This window comes from Scomber scombrus, chromosome 3, assembly GCF_963691925.1.
Source record: "Scomber scombrus chromosome 3, fScoSco1.1, whole genome shotgun sequence".
Classification (NCBI taxonomy): Eukaryota; Metazoa; Chordata; class Actinopteri; order Scombriformes; family Scombridae; genus Scomber; species Scomber scombrus.
In genome coordinates this window covers 25710206-25730162 of record NC_084972.1, presented here as the reverse complement: position 1 = coordinate 25730162, position 19957 = coordinate 25710206, and the positions used below count along the sequence as shown (strand labels likewise).

The 19957-nt window shown below is 39.6% G+C and overlaps 1 protein-coding gene across 1 annotated transcript; it reads right to left on the bottom strand.

The window, feature by feature from the left end:
• Positions 1-2345: 2345 nt before the first annotated feature.
• tead3b (TEA domain family member 3 b) lies at positions 2346-19537 on the bottom strand (the record flags this gene model as incomplete). The annotated part of the gene is made up of 14 exons (XM_062445454.1): positions 2346-3869; positions 3983-4135; positions 4244-4387; positions 4889-5062; positions 5335-5471; positions 5586-5650; positions 6088-6144; positions 6339-6382; positions 6510-6635; positions 7518-7529; positions 9898-9960; positions 10113-10175; positions 11759-11823; positions 19306-19537. Coding segments are annotated over 14 exons (1449 nt in total), but the record flags the coding sequence as incomplete, so codon positions are not given.
• Positions 19538-19957: the final 420 nt, after the last annotated feature.

Below are 19957 nucleotides of genomic sequence, written 5' to 3'. Positions count from 1 at the left end.
CTTTGGACACTGTCAGCAATATTTTAACCAGCTTTGTGAGGTTAATTAACAGATGACATTTGTTTGTTTGTTTGTTTTTTAACAGGACAATGACTGAAAACACCACTCCAGGCTGTGTAAGTAGGTGTCCAAAGTATCGAATACATTTGAGTGGTGCTGTAAGTACAGTGCTACTATTGGAAATATGTATTTAGAGTGCTCATTGGCCATTTAGACTGATATGACATTATTGAATTGTGATTACTGATGTGTAAGTAGAGTTTTACTGCCGTAGCTTGTAAATGTGGACTTGTTTTAGCTACTTTATATTCAGATAGGTAATCCAGTGGTTGCAAACCTAGGGTCAGGCCCCTCCAATGGGTCACAAAATAAATTAAGGGGGTCCTGAGGTGATAATGGGGAAGGAAAAAAGAAAACAAAATTCTGGTAAACAAATGCCTTTTCTTTTATATTCAATTCCTTGGTAAACATTGGATAATTTGACCACTTTGGCCTTTAAACTGTCTAAGAAGTATAGAGAGGAAATGTGTCAAATTTGACACTGGACACACCTTTATTTGTAAGGGGTACAAGCCAAAAAGTTTGATAACCACTGGTTTCATCTTTAGTGATTTTGTTTTTGTGAAATCAGAATCTTGAACCTAACTAGTATCTGTCAGATAAATGTAGTGGAGGCCTAAGAAGTGCATTCAATCCTGCTGAAATGTAGTGAAACATAAGTTTAAAAAAGGCAGAAAATGAAAATATTCAAGCAAAATACAAGTATTTCAAAATATGCATTTAGTTATGACCCACCGCTGCTGCAAGAGATTCTCATGGAGATCCAGGTGTTAAACCCAAACATGTGACCTGATTAGGATTAGGATCCCACTGCTGTAATCATATTGTATCACAGAGGGTCTTAGAAGTTTAAAAGGGAATGTCTCTTTGGTGGAGACAAACCTGACACTGGACACAGCTTTCTTTGTAAGGGATACAAGGCAAACAGTTTGAGAACCAGTTGTTTCATCTGATTATAGTTATTGTAAAATATTGAATCTGAAAAGAAACCAGTCACTGTATCTGTCAGATACATGTAGTGGAGGAAAACTTCAACATTTAGTTTATGTACAGTTATGACCCACCATTGGCTACAGGAGTTACAGGTGTTAGACTCGACCCCATGACCTGATTAGGATTAGCATCCCACTGCTGTAATCATACTGTATCACAGAGGCTCACACAGATTTAAATACATTGAAATCTGATCAGACATCACCTGATCTGACAGGTGAACAGTGTCAGAGGTCCATGCAGACTTGTACACCACACATCCTGCTAACACAGCTATCAACATTTGTGATGCTTTATGTATCTAGGAGGCTTTTTTTTGTCCTTTACATTTTTTAAAAGATGTGACCTTATATGCTGTCAATACTTTAGAGGCACAATTTGGGGAACAGGTGCTTTAAAATATGTGTAAAATGTTCTCAGCAGTACAAAAACTCTAATTGGGTCACAGAATTTGGTGCAACACCTGGAACCACATGGGATAAATGCTCAGCTACAACTTTCATTTAGTAAAAAGAGTAGCTTGCAACTTGTGGACGGCACTATCACAATATTTGGTATCACATGACACATGTATTATCGGTATGAAAAGAACCATCGTGGACAAAACAAATTTACAAACATGTTTAATAAGTTTTCTGGGGAAAATGGCCCCCAAAGGCACCATGCGTCTTTTATTGTTAGATACATTTGTTTGGTTACATAGTCCAACCTCTACTTTGAAGTATAAAATTGCAATGCACAATAGTAACAAAGACAATAGTAAACCACCTTAAACCGAAAAAAAAACAAAAACAAAAAAACAACAAAAACACTGCCCACACCATTCAGAATATGATACATTAGATATCTCATTATTAATTATCAATATCAGCACAATCACACATTATTTTCAGTGAAGCATATGGCAAACACTGAAAGTCAAAAGACAACAGAATCAAAACAAAACATTAATCTTGATAATAGCAAAATGTCTGTATAAAAGATAAACTGAGAGACCTGCTAGAGGAGTGTTATTGTATCTAGCTTGTGAAATATGACATTCAAAGCCAGGTGCAATTATTATTCCACTTATTTTAAACTTTGAACTTTTATAGAAAAATTGTCCAGTGAACCACACAGAGTAGACACTTATCACTTGTCTGGCAGGATCCATGGGCTGACAGTTATCCTGTCTCTAGTATGAGTCCTGCAATACTTTTAACATCTCCATCACAATGGAAAATATGATCAATACAACTCCAGTACCCCTCCCTGCCCCCCCATCGTCTGTTTTCCAACCCTATAAATAACAATCAATGGTCATACTCCACAGCACAGAGACAATAGCTCTCATTCAAGACAATTATTTTGTTTGATTTTAAAATTATTTCATGTGTAATGTCAGTAAAAAACAATGTCTTAAATATAAAAACTGAACTTTTATCAATGAATGCGTCTTCTCCACACATCACACGGAGAAGGGTGAAGCAAATGAGCCGACTTCACAGCATACAATCTCTTTTTTAAACAAAAGAAACAGTGATTAACTTCTCTCCACTTTAACCATGGTCTCTGTGCTGAGTTACTTGATCACAAATATGAACATAAAGTCCCCGAAAAATACTCCTATGTAACACATATTCCTTTAGCATCCACTGACTCACAGTACAGAAACTTTTTTTTTCAATTAGGCTACATAACTCAAGGCAGAAAATAAGCACTGTTGTTGCTTCATCCCCCTTCTTGATCTTTTAAGTGCAACCGAGCACACGTCTTCAAACAGAGAGAAATAACAAGGGGGTCTTGTAAAGATGGCAAAGCCCTGGCTTTATGTCAGGCTAGCAATGGTACAAGGCATCCCTAGTGTCAAAAGTCAGTTATAGATAGATGCTTGTAAGACCTGATTTTTAAAAAGTGTGTAATAAAACATAAAAAAAGCAGAACCTAAATAATATGGTAACACAATAAACCTTCTCCCTGTACACTTGATCTGTAAAAATTGGGACGATTTGTTTTTTAAAACAGGCTACATGAAAATTAGTTATCCCGTCCCATCCATCTGTGTGCCCAAATACAAAAACTGCCTCACAAAGACGTAGATCTGAGGGGTTTCTTTCCAATTTTTCTGACAAATTAAACCGGTCTGACTATTTAAGAGGTAGTAAAAAAAAAAGGCAATCCAAAGTGGCAGGCATTGATTTAATCTTTGGAGAAAAGGCACTTGCTTTCCTAACAAACCTTCTGCAACAACACCACTTGGCTCTGGTTTTCCCCCTTCCGTGGTCCTGTTCTCTCGTCTTTTTCAATCTTTTAAATACACGTCTCTTTTTGCTCAGAGTGTGTTCCCTAGGATTCTGTTAGAGTCTTTTCAACCCTAAACACATTCTCATTCCCTCAATAAAACATTTCAGGCTCCATCAATTACCTTTGCAAAAGTGACCCACTTCATCTAAAGCATGTTTAAACACATGGAAAGTAGCTAGTTGTTTGAAAAATCCGTAATTCTTCAAATATTTCTTTGCATGTCCGCATGTTGAAATTCACTCGTTTTCCTTGCGTATGAGACTTTTTGTTTTGTTTTTTTTAAAGCATAAAATGTGTCCATGTTAGTTCGATTTAGCTTTGTTTGAATGTTACTTAGTTTTTCCTGGATGGCTGAGCTGGTTGAAGAGGAGATTGTGTCACGCTTTGTCTGGCTTTTCCAAAACCTCCCTGAAGAGCTGTTAGTCCTTAACAAGTCTGTAGACGTGATACTGAGCTCCGTGTTCACTTGTAGAAACCTCAAAAACAAACGCTATACATAGCAAGGTCTCCTGGGTGTCGCGGTTTGTCACCACCTGAGAGCAAAGCAAAAATGTTAGGTGAAAAAACATGAAGCAGTGTAGTCTGTACATATATTTAGCATTTTACATTTTCAGTTAAAAATCCCATATAATCGAGTGTATGTTACCTGTAGGATAGTGAAGTTTTCAAGAACACTGTTCATCATGTATTTTTCAGGCAAGTGTTTGAGTTTGTGGATAAAGTTGATCATGTACTCGCACATCGGAGAGCGGTGGATCCTGTAAACACACTTTCCTCCCTCCAGGCGGGCGTACTCTGTCTGCAACACACACAGGACAGTCAAAATCATGCAGCAGCGTGTATCTACGTATATCATACATAATAAATGTTTGAGAAAAGAGAAGCGACTATTAATGTACGCCCTTACCTCTACCTTCTCGACAACCTGCTTCCCAAACGAGCAGACCTTGGTTGAAACAGTGATCGTCATGTTCTCAATGCTGCTGTACTGGCTGCTCACACCGTAGAAAGAGCCAGGGCCATCCTGCATGCCGCTGCTGTTCAGGTCCGCCTGCAGAGAGGATACATTTAAATGCATTAGTGATGATCATAACATATTTCAAATGTAACTAAAGCACCTTATAATACATGAACTGTAAAGTCACAAGTTAATTGTTTGATGGTTTAATGGTTTCTTGCTCCTGTGAAAACATGTTTTGGTTGAAATTGGATGTCCTAGTAAAGTGTGTATATCAATAGTTTGTTTAAATGTCTATGTGGTAAAATGGTCCATTGTGAAATGCCCTGTGTATAATCTCAAGATAATAAACATATACTTCACTTTGCTGAAAGAAACACCACACTGTCATAACAAGAGGAAGTGGTTTGTTTAAGCTGCACAACAATGCTGTTGCATGTGTGACTTTGAAAGCGAGGTTGTGGATTTTATATGATGAGAATGAGTGATGAGGAAAATGCACGAAAGAAAGAACTATGACAATGATGATAATCTCACATAAGTAAGTATAAATCAGTGAAAGAAAAATGCATATTTGATAGATTAATAACCCACCCAGAATTTAACGAGGAAGAATGCGTTCTGAGGGCCTTTCTCATAAAGCTCTTTGAGCCCACCCTTCTTCTCAGGGAACTTGTCATAGATCTGCCTGATGTCCACAGCCTCGAGGAGCGGGTCGCTGTACGAGGGGTTGGTCTGTCCAATGTGGACAAACAGATGTTTGCTGTACTGCAGTGTAGAGAGACAGAGGAGACAAAGGAGGCTATGGTTAACCTCAAGCGCTGAGAATATCACATTCTGTTTACATGTGAGAGAAAGACAAAAGGATAAAGTTGCTTCCTGTTAGAGGCTTTAAGACATCCAATCAAAGCCACATAAGAATCCTGCAGTTCTTAGTGTTGTTTATGTGCATTACAGTTTTACAACAGAATCACTTTTTAAATGTGTGACATTCATTTTGTTGTTGTATATTGGAAACCTCATTTTAAACTTTAACTCACAGTGTCTGGATCTCTTTGAACCTCCATGAAGGCTGAGTACTCCAGCATCCGCAGTTTAGAGGAGGCGATGGTCCGGTCCTGCCACACTGGCACTGCAGTAGCACTTGGTGGAGGAGGAGGCGCCAAGGGCTCATAACCTGGATGAGCACGTACACAAAGATTTATAAAACGGTGACAGTGAGCCATTTCCATGTCATTCACTAGTTTGGTTTGTTTGTTTGTCACTGATTTTCATTTAACTTGATACTTACTTGGTATGGACTGTGGTATAGGACCTGATAGGTTTGGGTAGGGGGGCTGTGCAAAAGGTTTGATACTGAAAGACATTGAATGGTTCAGTGAGACATTAAAGTGTACTCCATAGTGTCAGGATCAGATGTTTGTGGCACATGTGTCTTACTATATTTGTGTTTCTGATACATGTTTTTATCGTGAAAATCTGTTAGTGCTAAAGTATCAGCATGTGTTGCTGCACCAGCTAAGCGTAAGTCCACCTGCTTCATAATGATGCAAAATAATAATAATGATATAATTGCATTTTTACTGGCAAATCCAAGAAAATGAATACAAAATATTTATAGATTTTGTGTTGCTTAGGATTTGTCTGCCCTGTTTCTCTTTTTTTCTTAATAAACTTCAAAGCAGTTAATTTGGTGGTGGTTTACATCAGTGCAGGAAACATACAATACAGTGTAGAAGAAGAGTTAGTACAGCTTTGTGCTCACAGCTGGACCTCAGTTAGGGGGAACTTACGCATGGCTGGTGCGGCAAAGCCCAGGAGTCCTTCCCTGGTTGAGATCTGTAATCAGCCTGGTGTGCAAAAATGTGATCTGTTAAACATGCCCTGAAATACCCACCTGACATTCACCCTAACCCCCTATCTTATTCAGTCACTCATTCATGCCTTTACTCGTCTCTAGCACCAGTCTCTCGCTTCAGAAACTAAACACACCCTGTTGTCACCCCACAGACATCTTGCGGGTTCAGTAAAGGGGTTTACTTACTCCTGAGAAGGTCCAGGCTGTCCTGCGATTGGAGCAGGCCAGAACTGGGGAGTAAGAAAAAAAAGTGTCACTTGCATTCTGTGGTGTTAATCTGGTTTCTTCAGATCAAATCCAATGTCATGTAAAAATGTATGCTCAAAAGAACAACAAAAAAATGAAGGGAGGTCTCACTCTGGCTTGTTGGTAGGGGGCAGGAGGCAGTGGTGGAAGATGATTCTTTATCATACTCGGGGAGACGATCTGTGCAGACGATAGTGCTGCCATGTTCTGCAGAGCTTTGTCTTTAGATGCCTGATCCTGCAGATTTGAACAGAGAAATGAGAGAATTCAGCCACAAGGTGGCGCCAGAACACATCATACACATCACACTGCATACCTAAAAAATATTAAAACAATATCATAATTCTAAAATAAATACATTTAATAATCTTGAGGGGAACCTCTAATTTATTTTTTGAAATAGCAACTCAACAGAACAAAGCAAAGAGAAGAACAGAGAAAATGAAGCAGGGTTGTCTCACAGGTATTTAAGCTTGGGTCACAAGAAATTGAAAATTAAAGGTCAGTGTGTTATCATGGTCACCAGACAAAAGAAGAAGATAAAGAGTGTATTGATCAGAATGCTGTTTTGCATTAATGCTGCATTTACAAATGAACATCAACAAAACCCAGGTTTGACTATGCTTGAAAGTGGTGCTGTGTAAGGAAAACAGGTAGCACAAGAGACATACAAAGCCAAACAGTTCAAGTCAAATCACACAGAAGAATTTTAAATTTGAAAAGGTACATGAACATAATTTATGGTTCACAAACTGCTTTAATTTCAACATTTCAAACTTTCTTAAAATTCCACTCTCCTGCATTATTGCATGTTTGTTTATAGAATAATCAAGATATGACTTTGCGATTAAAGCAAGATCCCAAATCAAAGAGCGACACCTTATGCAAAGCAAGCGAGACTTTGGCTTTTGGCAGAGGCTAAGGGGATTGTGCTACATCAGACAGGATGCGCAGCAGTATTGTGTTCAAAGCGTGACTGTTTCCTAAGCATTGCCTCATTATGGGATTGCAATGGGGAGGGATGCCATGCCAGCAGACGGCCATAGCAGGGGATAGTGCACTGGTGCTGCCAAACAAAGGGGAGGAGGGAAGCATATTGCACAATTCAGATTCACTTACCAAATTCATCGCCTGAATCAGAAAAGAGACAAAACCATTAGTACTGTGATTAATTGATTTTTGGTCCACATAAAACCTGAAAGTGTATTAAAATTAAAGTTGGCCTATTTTTTACACTACAGACATGGTGTGAAATTATTTAACATTAACTCAACACACCATAAATAACAGTTTTCAGTGGGGACTGGGGGGATGAAAGAATAGCTTCTAACTAACTCAATATTTCGAAAATGACATGGGAATTTTGCCAAAAATGTCTACATAACATTTGGTAATATATGTATATTTGAAATAATGCAACTCGTATAAAGACAGCAATTACAGATTAAAACAATTGTAATATTCCATTAATATATCATAATCTCTACAGAATTTAAATGATTTTTGTTTGTGTCTGTTTGTTTTTAAGAACATTGCTTGAGTGAGTTCTTAATCAAAATCAGTACTGCACAATGCGGGAGCACATGGCTTTATGAAACTGGACTTTCCCCCACGATAATAGTACAACTGAAGAAAACCTGACGCAAATAGTAAAAAGGTCAAGTCATTTTACCACTTAACCCTCTTTTTGTAATGTATTATGTTGAATGTACAGCTGTTCCATTCAGCTTGTTGTCATCTTGTAGCTTGTAGTCACACTTTTTACTTTTACATTTAAACTGAATTCGCAGGAATCAGCCATCTGAACTTCAAAGACTGGCTTGGAAACTAGCTTGTTGGGTGTTTTTCACTAACAAAATACTTTGGCTTGACTTCATAAATGCTTGACACACTTGGACAGGGCGTAGGGAATTTCTACGGCTGCTTCTGCAGTCTCTTATTTGATATTAAGAGCTACAAAAAGAGTTAAAGTAACAACAGCTTTACGGTGCAATAAAGTAACCGAATGCAATTATCCAACTAAAGGTGAAGCATAACAAAGCCAAATCAGTGGATTAAATACATGTTGAGTGAGCAGTTAATGTATGATGGTAACATCAAAGATTTTTGTGAATGGGTTCATGAATATTAATTCTACTACAGAAATATGTCAAGTTATGTTAAGTAGGCAAAATATAGATTGCTGTTTGTGCAAAAAGCATCTATAAAACTTCCCCAAACTACGCCTGAAACAAGAAACAGAAACAATGGAAAAAAACATGATTAACCCCTTCAAGCAGAGAGGATAGAAGTCTCCATAGAATGTATCTAAAGCCTTGAGAAGCCTAAAACCTGATTTTATGCATTGATTCTGCTACGTGATGGTACATTTTTAGAGCACACATTCCATAAAATATGTAAGATAAAGACTACTGATCAAATTTACAGTTTAGATTTGATTTCTCAGTGTACCTAAACTGACTCCAAAAAACTTAAATCTTATTCTTTCTACTCAAGATAAACTTTTCATTAATGGAAAGCTTGGAAACTCAAATCACTCTTCACTAGTTCGTTACTTTATACAATTACTAGTCAAGATCAAAGTTTAGGTGATATAAAGAAATAAAAAAGTAAATTCTTCAGTTTGCTTACAGGTTGTTAGCATAGCAGCTACTGCTGGGTGGACTAAACCACATGTGACATTGAAAACTAAAGACTCTCCCCTGCATACAGATGAATCATTTATCTCTTTATGACAGAATCTTTAAAACATGACAGTTGTGAATTAGTCTGCATAAAGGGGTTAATTTAAGAATGGCAGTTTTTTTAAGTATTTACACATGTTTGGGTTATGTATATGTGAATATGCAAAAACAGTAAAAAGCATTAGGAGAGACCAGAGGAATTGGAAAAACTACAAGATGAAGTCAGAAGGAGTCACATGTTGACAAAAATGAAAGATTAATCTTATTTCATGTTCAGTTTTAAAAAAGACAAACAGACACATTAGAGGAACTAAAAGTATCAGAGTAGGGAGAGGTTTTAGGGAAAGAAGAAGTCTCAGAGGAGGACAGTTTGCTGCAGAAGCTTTGCTGGCACAGAGGACAAAGCTGGAGCATCATGCAGCTAAACAGCCTTTCATAGGACTCAAAACAGCTTGTGTAGCATTTCTTTCAAGCAGAGGTTTTAGAATGAGCTATAATACATTTACTACTGAGTGATGATAATTTATAGTTAATGTAGCACAGACCTACAGTATGTAGAAGTTAAAAAGCTTTTGTCTTTTGTGTTTTACATGCATGGTAAAGAAGCAGGAGTGGGTTTTTTCAAATAATGAAATTCTTAAGAAAGTTGTGAGTAATTGTTAAATATTTAATCTTTTTTGCCAAGCTTGCATCAATTTTCCAGCAGGACCTGGCCTATCATGCAAGCAATGACTGTTAATAATATGCAAGAAGTAACTAGTTAGTGCAAAGCCAAGCCTTAACCAGCCCCGCCGAGCCCGCGGTGAAGCGCATACCTTTAGCTTTGACTGGATCTCGCGAGATTTTCTCCGGGCGAGAACCTGCAAGTGGCTAGAAACCTGCACAGAAGAATAGCCAAGAGGAGGGAAGAACAAAAGAAGACAGGGAGAGAAAAGACAAAGGAAGAAGAAGGGAAGAGAGAGAAGCCGTAACCAAAAGAGGAAAGAGACGCCCAGTCAGTGTTGCCCGTAGGCAGGTTGGCGGCACCTACCTTGATACCCGCCTGGTATTCGCGAACTTTCTTCCGCGCTAACACCTGTATGTGACTAGACACCTAAAAGGGTGTGAAACAGTATTTGAGCATAAAACCAACATGCACCGGGATGCATGCACACACACGTGCATGCAAGTGCAGACATGTACACACAAATATTTAGAGTAAGAAGATAAACAGCAATATTTCTAAGTACTCTATGCATGATGATTCTTGTTGTGAACAAATCCCATGAAAAAATCTAAACCATCAATGAAATGATCCTTGTAACAAGCAATGTAGCCAATATAGTTTAGTGTAGTTCTCTGTGCCATCAAGCTCCATTGGGACCAGCTGGACCACTAACAGTTCACTGGTAATATATCTTTTAACTGCTGCCAGTCTTCCTGCATCTTAGTCAATTCGATGTCTTTTTGCTTCAGTCTGGATTTTTGGAAGCAGTCCATGTATGAAGCAGGACTTTGAATGTGCTTTCCATGGAGTCGTGGCTCTTTATCTCTCTTGTCGATCTGGTGATGTGATTCCACGTTTGCTTCATAGATCTTGGTCATCCGCACCAGATAATCTGCTGGTCTCATCTGGTACTGGTGCTCACTCAAGCATAGGAAAGATGAGTGCTGGAGGCTGGTCTATAACTGTCTCACTTCTGGTGTGGTGAGCTGGTCCTGTTTGTCCTGCTGGAGGGTTCAAACAATGTCCAGCTGCCCACATGAGTCTGTCTGTTATTTTCTAGTCCGTTCTGGTGTCAGCCAAAGGAGGTTCAGATGCTGCTGGAGGCACTGGTGTTGCAGTCTCAGGATGTGTCCGAAATGGGCTTGAGGGACTTAAGTTCGACATGGATGTTGGATCTGGATATATTCTCTCACTGTTGCCTCACAGCAAAAATACTTTGGGTTCAAACCCCGTCCCAGGTCGTTTCTGAACTGGAGCTGTTCCTGGGTGCTGCACTGCAGCTGTCAAGTATAGGCCAAGGATGATCAAATGCAGAGGATCAATTTCCCCAAAGGGATCAATAAAGTTCCTCTTCTTCATTGTTGTTGAAAAACTATTAAAAACACATCGATAAGACACGCCATTGTTCCTTCATTACCATATGGCCCTGTAGTTTATTTTGAGTCAGTCCCTCATACGGTGTCCTGCTGCCATAAAAAACTTGCAAGAGCACCAAATGTGTATCAATCTGTGAGTGAAAACAATGCCCAACAAATACAAACACGCCTGTTTCAGTAAAGTTTGTTAAAAACTACAGGGGCCAGCTACTTTAAAAAGTGAAACTATACATTTGTGACAAGTTTTTAAAGATTTACATCCTCAGCATTAGGGCTGACTGCAGGTAAGCCAGAGAGTATCAAGAAACAGACTGATGCATTATTAGTTTTGAATATTAATGGGATTTGTTAACAATAAGAAATATATATAATCATATTATTCTTTAAATGACTTGTAATACACTTTTGTCATTAAGCATGGCATTAAGAACTATGAATTAATTTCAATTATTTCTACTGTTAATGATAACTGTCACCCTCTTGGTGATGTCTTATGCCTTTTATTGTCAGTAACTAAAATCAGAATCATGCATACTAAGAAATTATTCTAAATCAGGCATTAAAGTTGTTAAAACGTATATATTCAGTGTTTACCTGTTTTCTTGTGCGGGTTTTGCCTGTCCTCAGCTTTATGTACCTTGCTATCAATTCATTGCGACCTGTAACAAAAAACAAAAAACAAATTCACTAACAAAGAACACAAAGATACAAGAATACGTGTATAAACATAAATTACAATACCCTACATTGGACAGAAGGTGGCACTGTTGTTACACTTTGAATCTAATGTAAAAAAAAAAAGAGCAGTGTGACCTTTCCCAGAGCTCCTCAGACACAGGGCAAACACACTTTTGTCATGGGTCACAGGTCAAACTAACACCTATGTTTCCTATAAGGGACCTTCATTTTAAAGTTTCATGTCTTATTTAAGATAAGCTGGGAATTAAAAGGTTGATTTTCTTGTTTTACCCCAAAGTTTTCATTAGCTTGTTTCACGCCTCCTTATTGTCTCCTCACATGATCCTGTAGCCTAATTATAGAGAGTGCTTAGAAAACAGAACCATGTTTTTCATGACATAACATCTACTCTCGACATTCTGCACAAACAGGTTGTGCAGAGAATAGGCTTCTATTCTGGGCTTTCATGGTCGACTTTACATTCAGTGCCATGCATGTGCTTTAAGGAGCACTGCCTTTTCAGCAGAGCAGCTGGGTTCAAGCAAAAATTATCTTTGGTGTATGAGAAGTGCAAAAAGCATTATTATGTTGTGCCGGGGGAAAATCAGTCCATCTTTTTCACTCTGTTTCCTTGCCAAGTCACGCTTACTGGGTTCCTGTGGCTGAAAATTGGGCCAGAGGGAGAGGTTAAACCACTGTATCATTATGAATAATGACCTAAATCTCCTGAACTTGCTGACAGAAATTTACACCAACAAAACTGGTCAGGATGTGTATAAACACACACAGACACACATAACAGACTATGTGTCTAGGAAGTCTGTCGGTTAAACAGCTTTCAGAATATCCAGACACATAATGACAGGAGAAACTCGCAAGTCCTGTTTTTTCACACACTCTTTAGCACTTGGCCTCCAGAAGGCACTGGTTATTGCAATTACCATAAAAGTACTGCAGGCCATCTCCAGCAGTCTCGCAGCACTCACTGTACTCTCCAACCAGTCAGCCCGGCGGTCGGCCAGCAGAGCAAAGCAGAGCAGGACTGTCTGCCGATACTGAGGTAGCCCCTCCCCTTCTGCCCCAGGCCAAGGATGGACACGCCCGCTCCAGCGCCTCCGCATTCCTAACATTCCTCTAAGCCTGACACATCTGTGCTAGCCAATCTGATTGGCCTGGGCCTGCGAACACAGCCAGAGCTCAGGCGAACACACACATGCTCCTATGCACTCCCAACTCTGGGAGAAGTAGGGGTTAGAGCCGGGGTGAGGGCCATTAGGTTGGGGTAGGGGGTCGTCAGTTAGGGGGGGAAAAGGGGCAGCTGATGCTGTAACTCTTGGAGGAAACACAAAGCCATAACTGTCTCTGCCAACAACTGCCACCTGGCAGCAGAGCAGCCCTTTTTCCCAAAACAACACCACTGTGTGACCCTGCACTCAACGGACAGCAGCACCTGCTGCCGACCATCCCAGCAGAGGATGGCAGAGAAAGAACAATGCCAGCTTGACCCCCGCCCAACTGTCACTCTCAATCTCTTCAGCTGAAGGGCAGAGAGGGAAAAACATTATGTCGTCCCAACCACAGAGTTCTGCTATGAATTTTACAGATATCTGATAGCAGAGCTCTGGAGGCAAGATAAGAACTGCAGTACCTCTCACAGAACGACAATGGTGAGACGACCTCAGTGCTGTACAGAAATTCACAGCAGACTTTTAGACTCTGACTCTAAGTAAAATCAAGCTAAATCTATTATTTACGATTAAAGTGATGATGGAAATCATATTAAAAAAGCAGGCCAAATAGTTTTTTTGTCTAACATGCGTTGTAAAAGTGATGAGCACAGTTATGGCTTGCTATTGTGTGGTAAATCAAAAAGTTTACCACATGTTTTGTTCATCTGTTGAACAGTGCAGCTCTGTGGTTGTGAGCTGAGACGATATCTCCAGTTTCTCCACAACATCTGGTCGGTTTTGTGATATTTCAAATCACTGCGTTTGTTTTCATGTGATGTACAGTTTGCTGCAGAGAGGCCACTTTGAAGCGGGTCGTGCAAAAAACTCCAGTGTTTGATTTCAAAGTTTCAAATAAACTTTTTTATAAAGTTGAATGTTATAATGATTCTCATTCTCAGGCACAACTTTCTTCTGCTGTATGGAAAAAGACAAACTGGATCATAATGCCACTGCAATATACTGAATAGTGCCTTGAATTATATTAAATGTTACACCCCTAAACAATATAGCATTACCAGTAGGTTCTACTTCAGTGCAAACAAGGAGTTGTGCAGCTCACAGAGCGACAGCAGATGATTTTAGAAGCACTGGGATGATGAGTCCTAAATCCTTCATCCTCCACCTCACACCCTTGCATCAAATGTTTAAATCAATAGCATTGAAAGCATTTTGAGGGCTAACATAATCACTCAGGACACTTGTGTTCATCCCCAGGCTCAGTCAATAGACTCTGGATCAACTGGGTAAGTGTGTGGTTTAAAAGCAAAACCTGAAGCTAAAAGTCATTCACTTTCACACACAAAACAAAGCCACAACCTGATATAGAATATTCCATTTTCCAGGATTGTAAAACAGAAGCTGCACATGCAAATGTTATTTAAATCGAGTGCTTCTGCCTGCTTTTTCTTATATCAGTTGATATAATGAATGAGACACATTTCTCTCTCAAATCCCAAAAGAGAAAATATCAAGGACATGATCGTGAAGTCATCAGTGCTAACTGCAGCCATGACAGCCAAATTCTGCTCAGACTTGACATAGTGGGGGGCAGGGAGATTGTGAAAAGTTTGGTCCACACAGCAGGAGAACATGACAGGTGCATACACACAGACACACACTGTTACAATCGCATTTGCAGCCTCATTTGTCCTGTGCTTATTTCCCCACACTCACTGTTTTTCCATCTCTCTACCCCCTTTTGTGAGCTCCTTATGATTCCCTTGCTGATTGCTCAACACCCACTCACATCGCTGCAGGCAACCATTCTTAACCTCTTCCCTGACAGGACACACCTATCTTTTTTCTTTTACTACACGACCGCTGGAATTTTCCACTTCCACGCTAAGATAGTGAGCAAAAAGGTAATCTCTCTTCACTCCCTGTACCTTCCCCCTCCCTTCCTGCCTCTACCGCTCTGTCTCTCTCCTGAACCCTTTCTCCACCCATATTCTCTCCCCTCCTCCCTTCTCATAACATTGAGGTAATCCTAAATTGCTAACATACTGCTCAGCCATGACTGAAAACATTCCTAACATCTCAGTGAGGGGGCTGACAGGGAAGCACCAGGCTTGCTCAGTCATCATTACAGGCCAGTCAGCACCTCCTCTTATACCTTTACACACATGTTTCTCGAAACTTTGTGCATGCAGTGGACCTGCTGCTAATTCCTAATGTGGCCTTCAAAAGGTCAGAACAGACATAAGCCTCCAGCGCTTAAATCTTTTTTTTTTTGTACCCAGAGTGCATTGCAGGAGTGACAGCTGCAGGGCTGAGAGGGAGAGGTGTGTGCTTGAGGTTTGACACACCTGTCGAGGCCAGAAAACGCAGGTGAACAACATGTCAGTACAGCCCCAAAACAAAACAAGACAGGTAACATTTTTTTCACACATACACACACGCATCTTCTGAGCATACTTCCCCTGAACCTGTGTTGTAAAATGTGCCAACTATTTAATCCTACTATGAGGGAATGTCACTGAGGCGCAACTATTTTTTGAATGTTTTGCTTTTAGTTTCTCTCCCTCTCCCGCTTTTTCTTTCAACCCAACCGGTCAAGACAGATGACCGCCAACCTAGAGCCCGGTTCTGCCTGAGGTTTCTTCCCGTTAAAAGGGTTAGGGAGTTTTTCCTTGCTGCCGTCACCAAGTGCTTGCTCATGGGGGAATGTTGGGTCTCTGTGAAATAAAGAGTATGGTCTAGACCTGCTCTATGTGAAAAGTGCCCTGAGATAACTGTGATTTGGCGCTATATAAATAAAACTGTTCTTCAAAAGATGCCGCTGTTAAAATGCCAACCACTTAGTTTCTCTCTGAATGAATATGAGTGGAAAATTAAAAGTATTGAACCTAGTTTGACATTTGAGATAATATGCTTATTCTCTTTCTTGCACAGAGTTAGACGTTGGATTGATGCCACTCCCACAAAAGTATCTGTCCCAGCAGGCACAGTTAGCGTAGCTTAGCTTAGCACAAAGACTGGAAATAGGGGGAAACTGTTAGCCTGGCTCTGTTCAAAAGTATCAAAATCTGTCTCTCACAGATAAACATGTTGCATCTTAAATTTTTTTAAATTGGTATATAAACCGAAGTGTAAAAACTTCCAAGTTGTGGTTTTATGGGGGGTCATGTGTCGGGCACAATGACTTCAATCTGTCATAAAATCCGGAAAGAAACCACAAATAGTTGTTTTTCCCCTTCAGTCAGAGCCAGACTAGATTCCGGTCTTTATGCTAAGCTAAGCTAACCAGCTTTAGCTAACCAGCTTTGTATTGAATGGACAGGCTAAGTAAGTGAGTGGTATCAATTTTCTCATGTAACTCTCAGAGAGAAAAAACAAATAAGCAACTTTCCTAAAATGCCCTTAAAGGAAAAAGATGGAAAAGGTGATCATGCTGCTACCTAGGATATTTTTTATGGAGGTTATAGTAGCCTATATTTTACACATTTTAAAAGACAAAAGTATCATAATATAATAGTATATAATCAGTATAGTCAGTATAAAATCAGTGCACTAACAGTGGGCACAGGCAGTGGTTTTACAGTCATCTTATTCCAGATTCTTTGTTGTTCGTGTTCAAAAATAACTGGAGTGAATAATAACATGTGTGACTTATTAAACTGAGTGTTTCGCTCCTTTGAACTCTTTGTCACCCCTGAGCCACGTAAATGACTGGCAATGCTACTGGGAAGTCTAGACACTTTTGTGGAGCAGATAATACACATGTACAGTATAAAACAGCCTTTTTGCTAAGACAATGGAAATTTGTAAAGGTTTCCCACCAAATGAAAAAATAAAAATAAAAATCCTGGCAGAAAATCTGGAATTCCCAATGAGAGGGATGACTTGCCTGCTTTTGGAGGCCACTGGGAGTCTGAGACTGCAAGGTAGACAGTATCACATACAGTGCAATCGTTAACATTCCCCTAACCTCACGTCAGGCAGCTTTTAGGTGTCTGACGTAATCACCTTGTGAGAGGGCTTCTTCTGGGGCATGCCTTAGCTGTGCCAGCAGAGCCTCAGATGACTTATTGTAAATGGAGAGGGTGTTTAGTGCTCTAGAAAAAAACAAGTCTCTAAAAGGGGTCCTGACAGTTTGCTGCTAAGGGGGGGGGGGGGGGGGGGGGGGGGGCAGGTTTGTGCAGGGCCGACCTCTTTGTTGACGTTCTCATGACAAATGTACAAAGCCCAGGACACAACACTGCCCTGCTAAACAAGACTGAAGAGTTACTTAAGTAAAAGCCTGTACACAAAAATCAAACTAATAGTACACTGTAAACTGGCTGTGTAAATCCGCATAATATGTATTAATATATACTGTTATAATTAAACTTGTCCTTCAAGACTGTTTGGATTAAATTCAATTGAAATGGATTACATTCATCAGAAATGTTAAATGGAAATGTTTATCCAACAGCTAAATCCATATTAAAGTCTGTTTTTTCTGTTACAGGTCAACTAATTATAATTTTCATATTTTAACAATTATAAATTAATCTGTCAATCTGTTGTCCTAAATATGAATTAACTGTTCAATCTAGTTGTCGGAAAATAGTGAAAAATGGCTGCTATGATGATTTAAAGACAAAGGTAATGTCTTCAAATTGGATTTTGTGTTATCTAACACCCAAACAACAGTCAAAAAGACAAAAATATTAAATTTACAATTATATAAAACAGAGAAAAAGCAGCAAATCCTCATATTTGAGAGGCTATAACCTGCAAATGTTCAACATTTTTCTACACAAATGACTTCAATCATTCATCTATTAATCAGAGGATTGTTTTTTTAGACTATTTGAGTCATTTAGTGTTTATCCAGTGCTCTGTGCCTTAAGACAGGATCAAAGGCACAACAGAAGCTGCAACAGTGTCTGAGATATCTCAGGTATGTGCTTGGCCATGAAAATCCAAATCTTCCTGACGAACCAGAGGATGAGATTCCATCTTTGGTGAATCATGCCAGAAGAATCCCATCTGACGTCAAGCGCAGAAAAAACACCCAAAAAACAGGGCTTTAAAAACAAACACTAATGCAGTCTGTCTGAGACTTGGTGGCAATGATTGATGGTTTTTATGGTTGCATTGAAGCCGGAATCAATTTCAAGTTTTTGAGACATGATGGACAATAATTAAAGGGTGAGGAAGTCTTACGAAGAATGGCTTGAGGGAGATGAATTACGATGGTGAAAATAACATAATTTTACAAAACCAGAGAGAGAGGTTTGTTGAGGACAAGGCCAAGCACAACAGAAAAGAGGCAGTTCAATTCCTGTCAATCAGCGTTTATCACTGTTCAGCAAAATTTCCAACCTCAAACGTTCAATCTAATTAGGAGAGCGTGAGCTCTCCCAACAACAGGAACGAGAAAGTGAAGGATCAGATTAATGAAAGACAAATGCATTCAATTTCCTACACCTGGATGTTGGTGATTCTAGCAGAAGACTTGCCAACATATCCATCTGGAGCTTTTCAGGGCATTAATGGCTCAACACCTGCAATTTAATGAACACACTGCAGGAAACAGCATAACTATTCTGAAACCATATGGATGTTTAAAATCTTAGAGAGAACAGCATGCCAATACGATGTTTTTGTTCCTAAGTCTCGATTCACGCTGTGCTAATTACTGCTAATTTAATAGAAGCATCCAGGATCAAACGCAACACTTCCTCAGAAACCGGCTCCAACCAGTCACCTTACAAGCAAAACTCTCCCAGCGATACCGGTGTGGGGGAGAACAAGCGCATGACGTTCTGCGATAAAAACAAAGAGCAGGTTTTGTGACTGAATGTGTAGTGAGGAAGAGACAAGGCCATAAAACCCAGGGCATAAAAACAGGCTGTGTAGAAAAACACTCTGAGGGAAAAGACAGGTGTAAATCAAGAGTAGAGGAGGCGAGATGCTTTCAAGACAGCAATAACCAGCTCTGAGAGTGCCGGTACGACTGGAAGAACCTGCCCCTGGGTCATAGCACAACAGGTACAGACTTGTTAATGAGAGTTCTGCGAGGAAAGAAAACATTCACCTCAGTGTCAAAGCTGTGACATGAGCTTAGGAGGAAGAAAAGTATTTTTCTCTCTTTTTTTTAAGGATACTTTGGTGGATGTTTGTTTTCCTCCAGCCACAAATCTCTGTGGAATGGATGGTTTTCTCATTTTTGTACATTCATTATGGAACTGATTTCCATATAATTGTTGTTCTTTTGTTGCTCTGGCTGTTATCCAGTGTACTCACCATACATCTTTCCCTCGTCTGACAGGATGATTTTCCTCCTGCCACAGGGAGGGTAGATGGCGAGGGCTTCTTGGAAGCTCTGCTCGATATCTGGGCTCCACACGCCCTCGGCGTCCCCATCGATGGTCTTGTCCTCGTTTTCCCCGTCCAGCCCATCTTCTGGGCTACCGTTGGCACTCCAATCGTTGGACGCAATGGTGGCGGCTCCCCCTGGGCCCGACCCCGAGCCCCAATATCAAAGGATCTGTAGGAGATCTGTGGAAAAAAAGAAACAATTTAGTTGTTTTCGATTTTTTTATTTTTTTTTATTCAAATTTTACAACTTAATCAGAGTTACACAACACATGAAACTCAAACAGTGTTCAGCCTTCTTTACCCTGACAGCAAGTTAAAATTTGAATGAGTGAAATTTGATATGTTTCTTTCTGCCAACAAATCCCATAAAAAGACCAAAATCAACAATATAAAATGATTTATTTATGGATCGCAGACATAAAACACAAATCCAAGACTTAAAGTCAAAACATTAATTTCTAAGATATTAAAAGAGAAAAAGACAAGAAATGCAACATACAAACAAAACCACAAAATCTTGAAATCCAGAAATACATTTAATTAAGTAGAAATACATCAAAACTATGAACAACAAGGA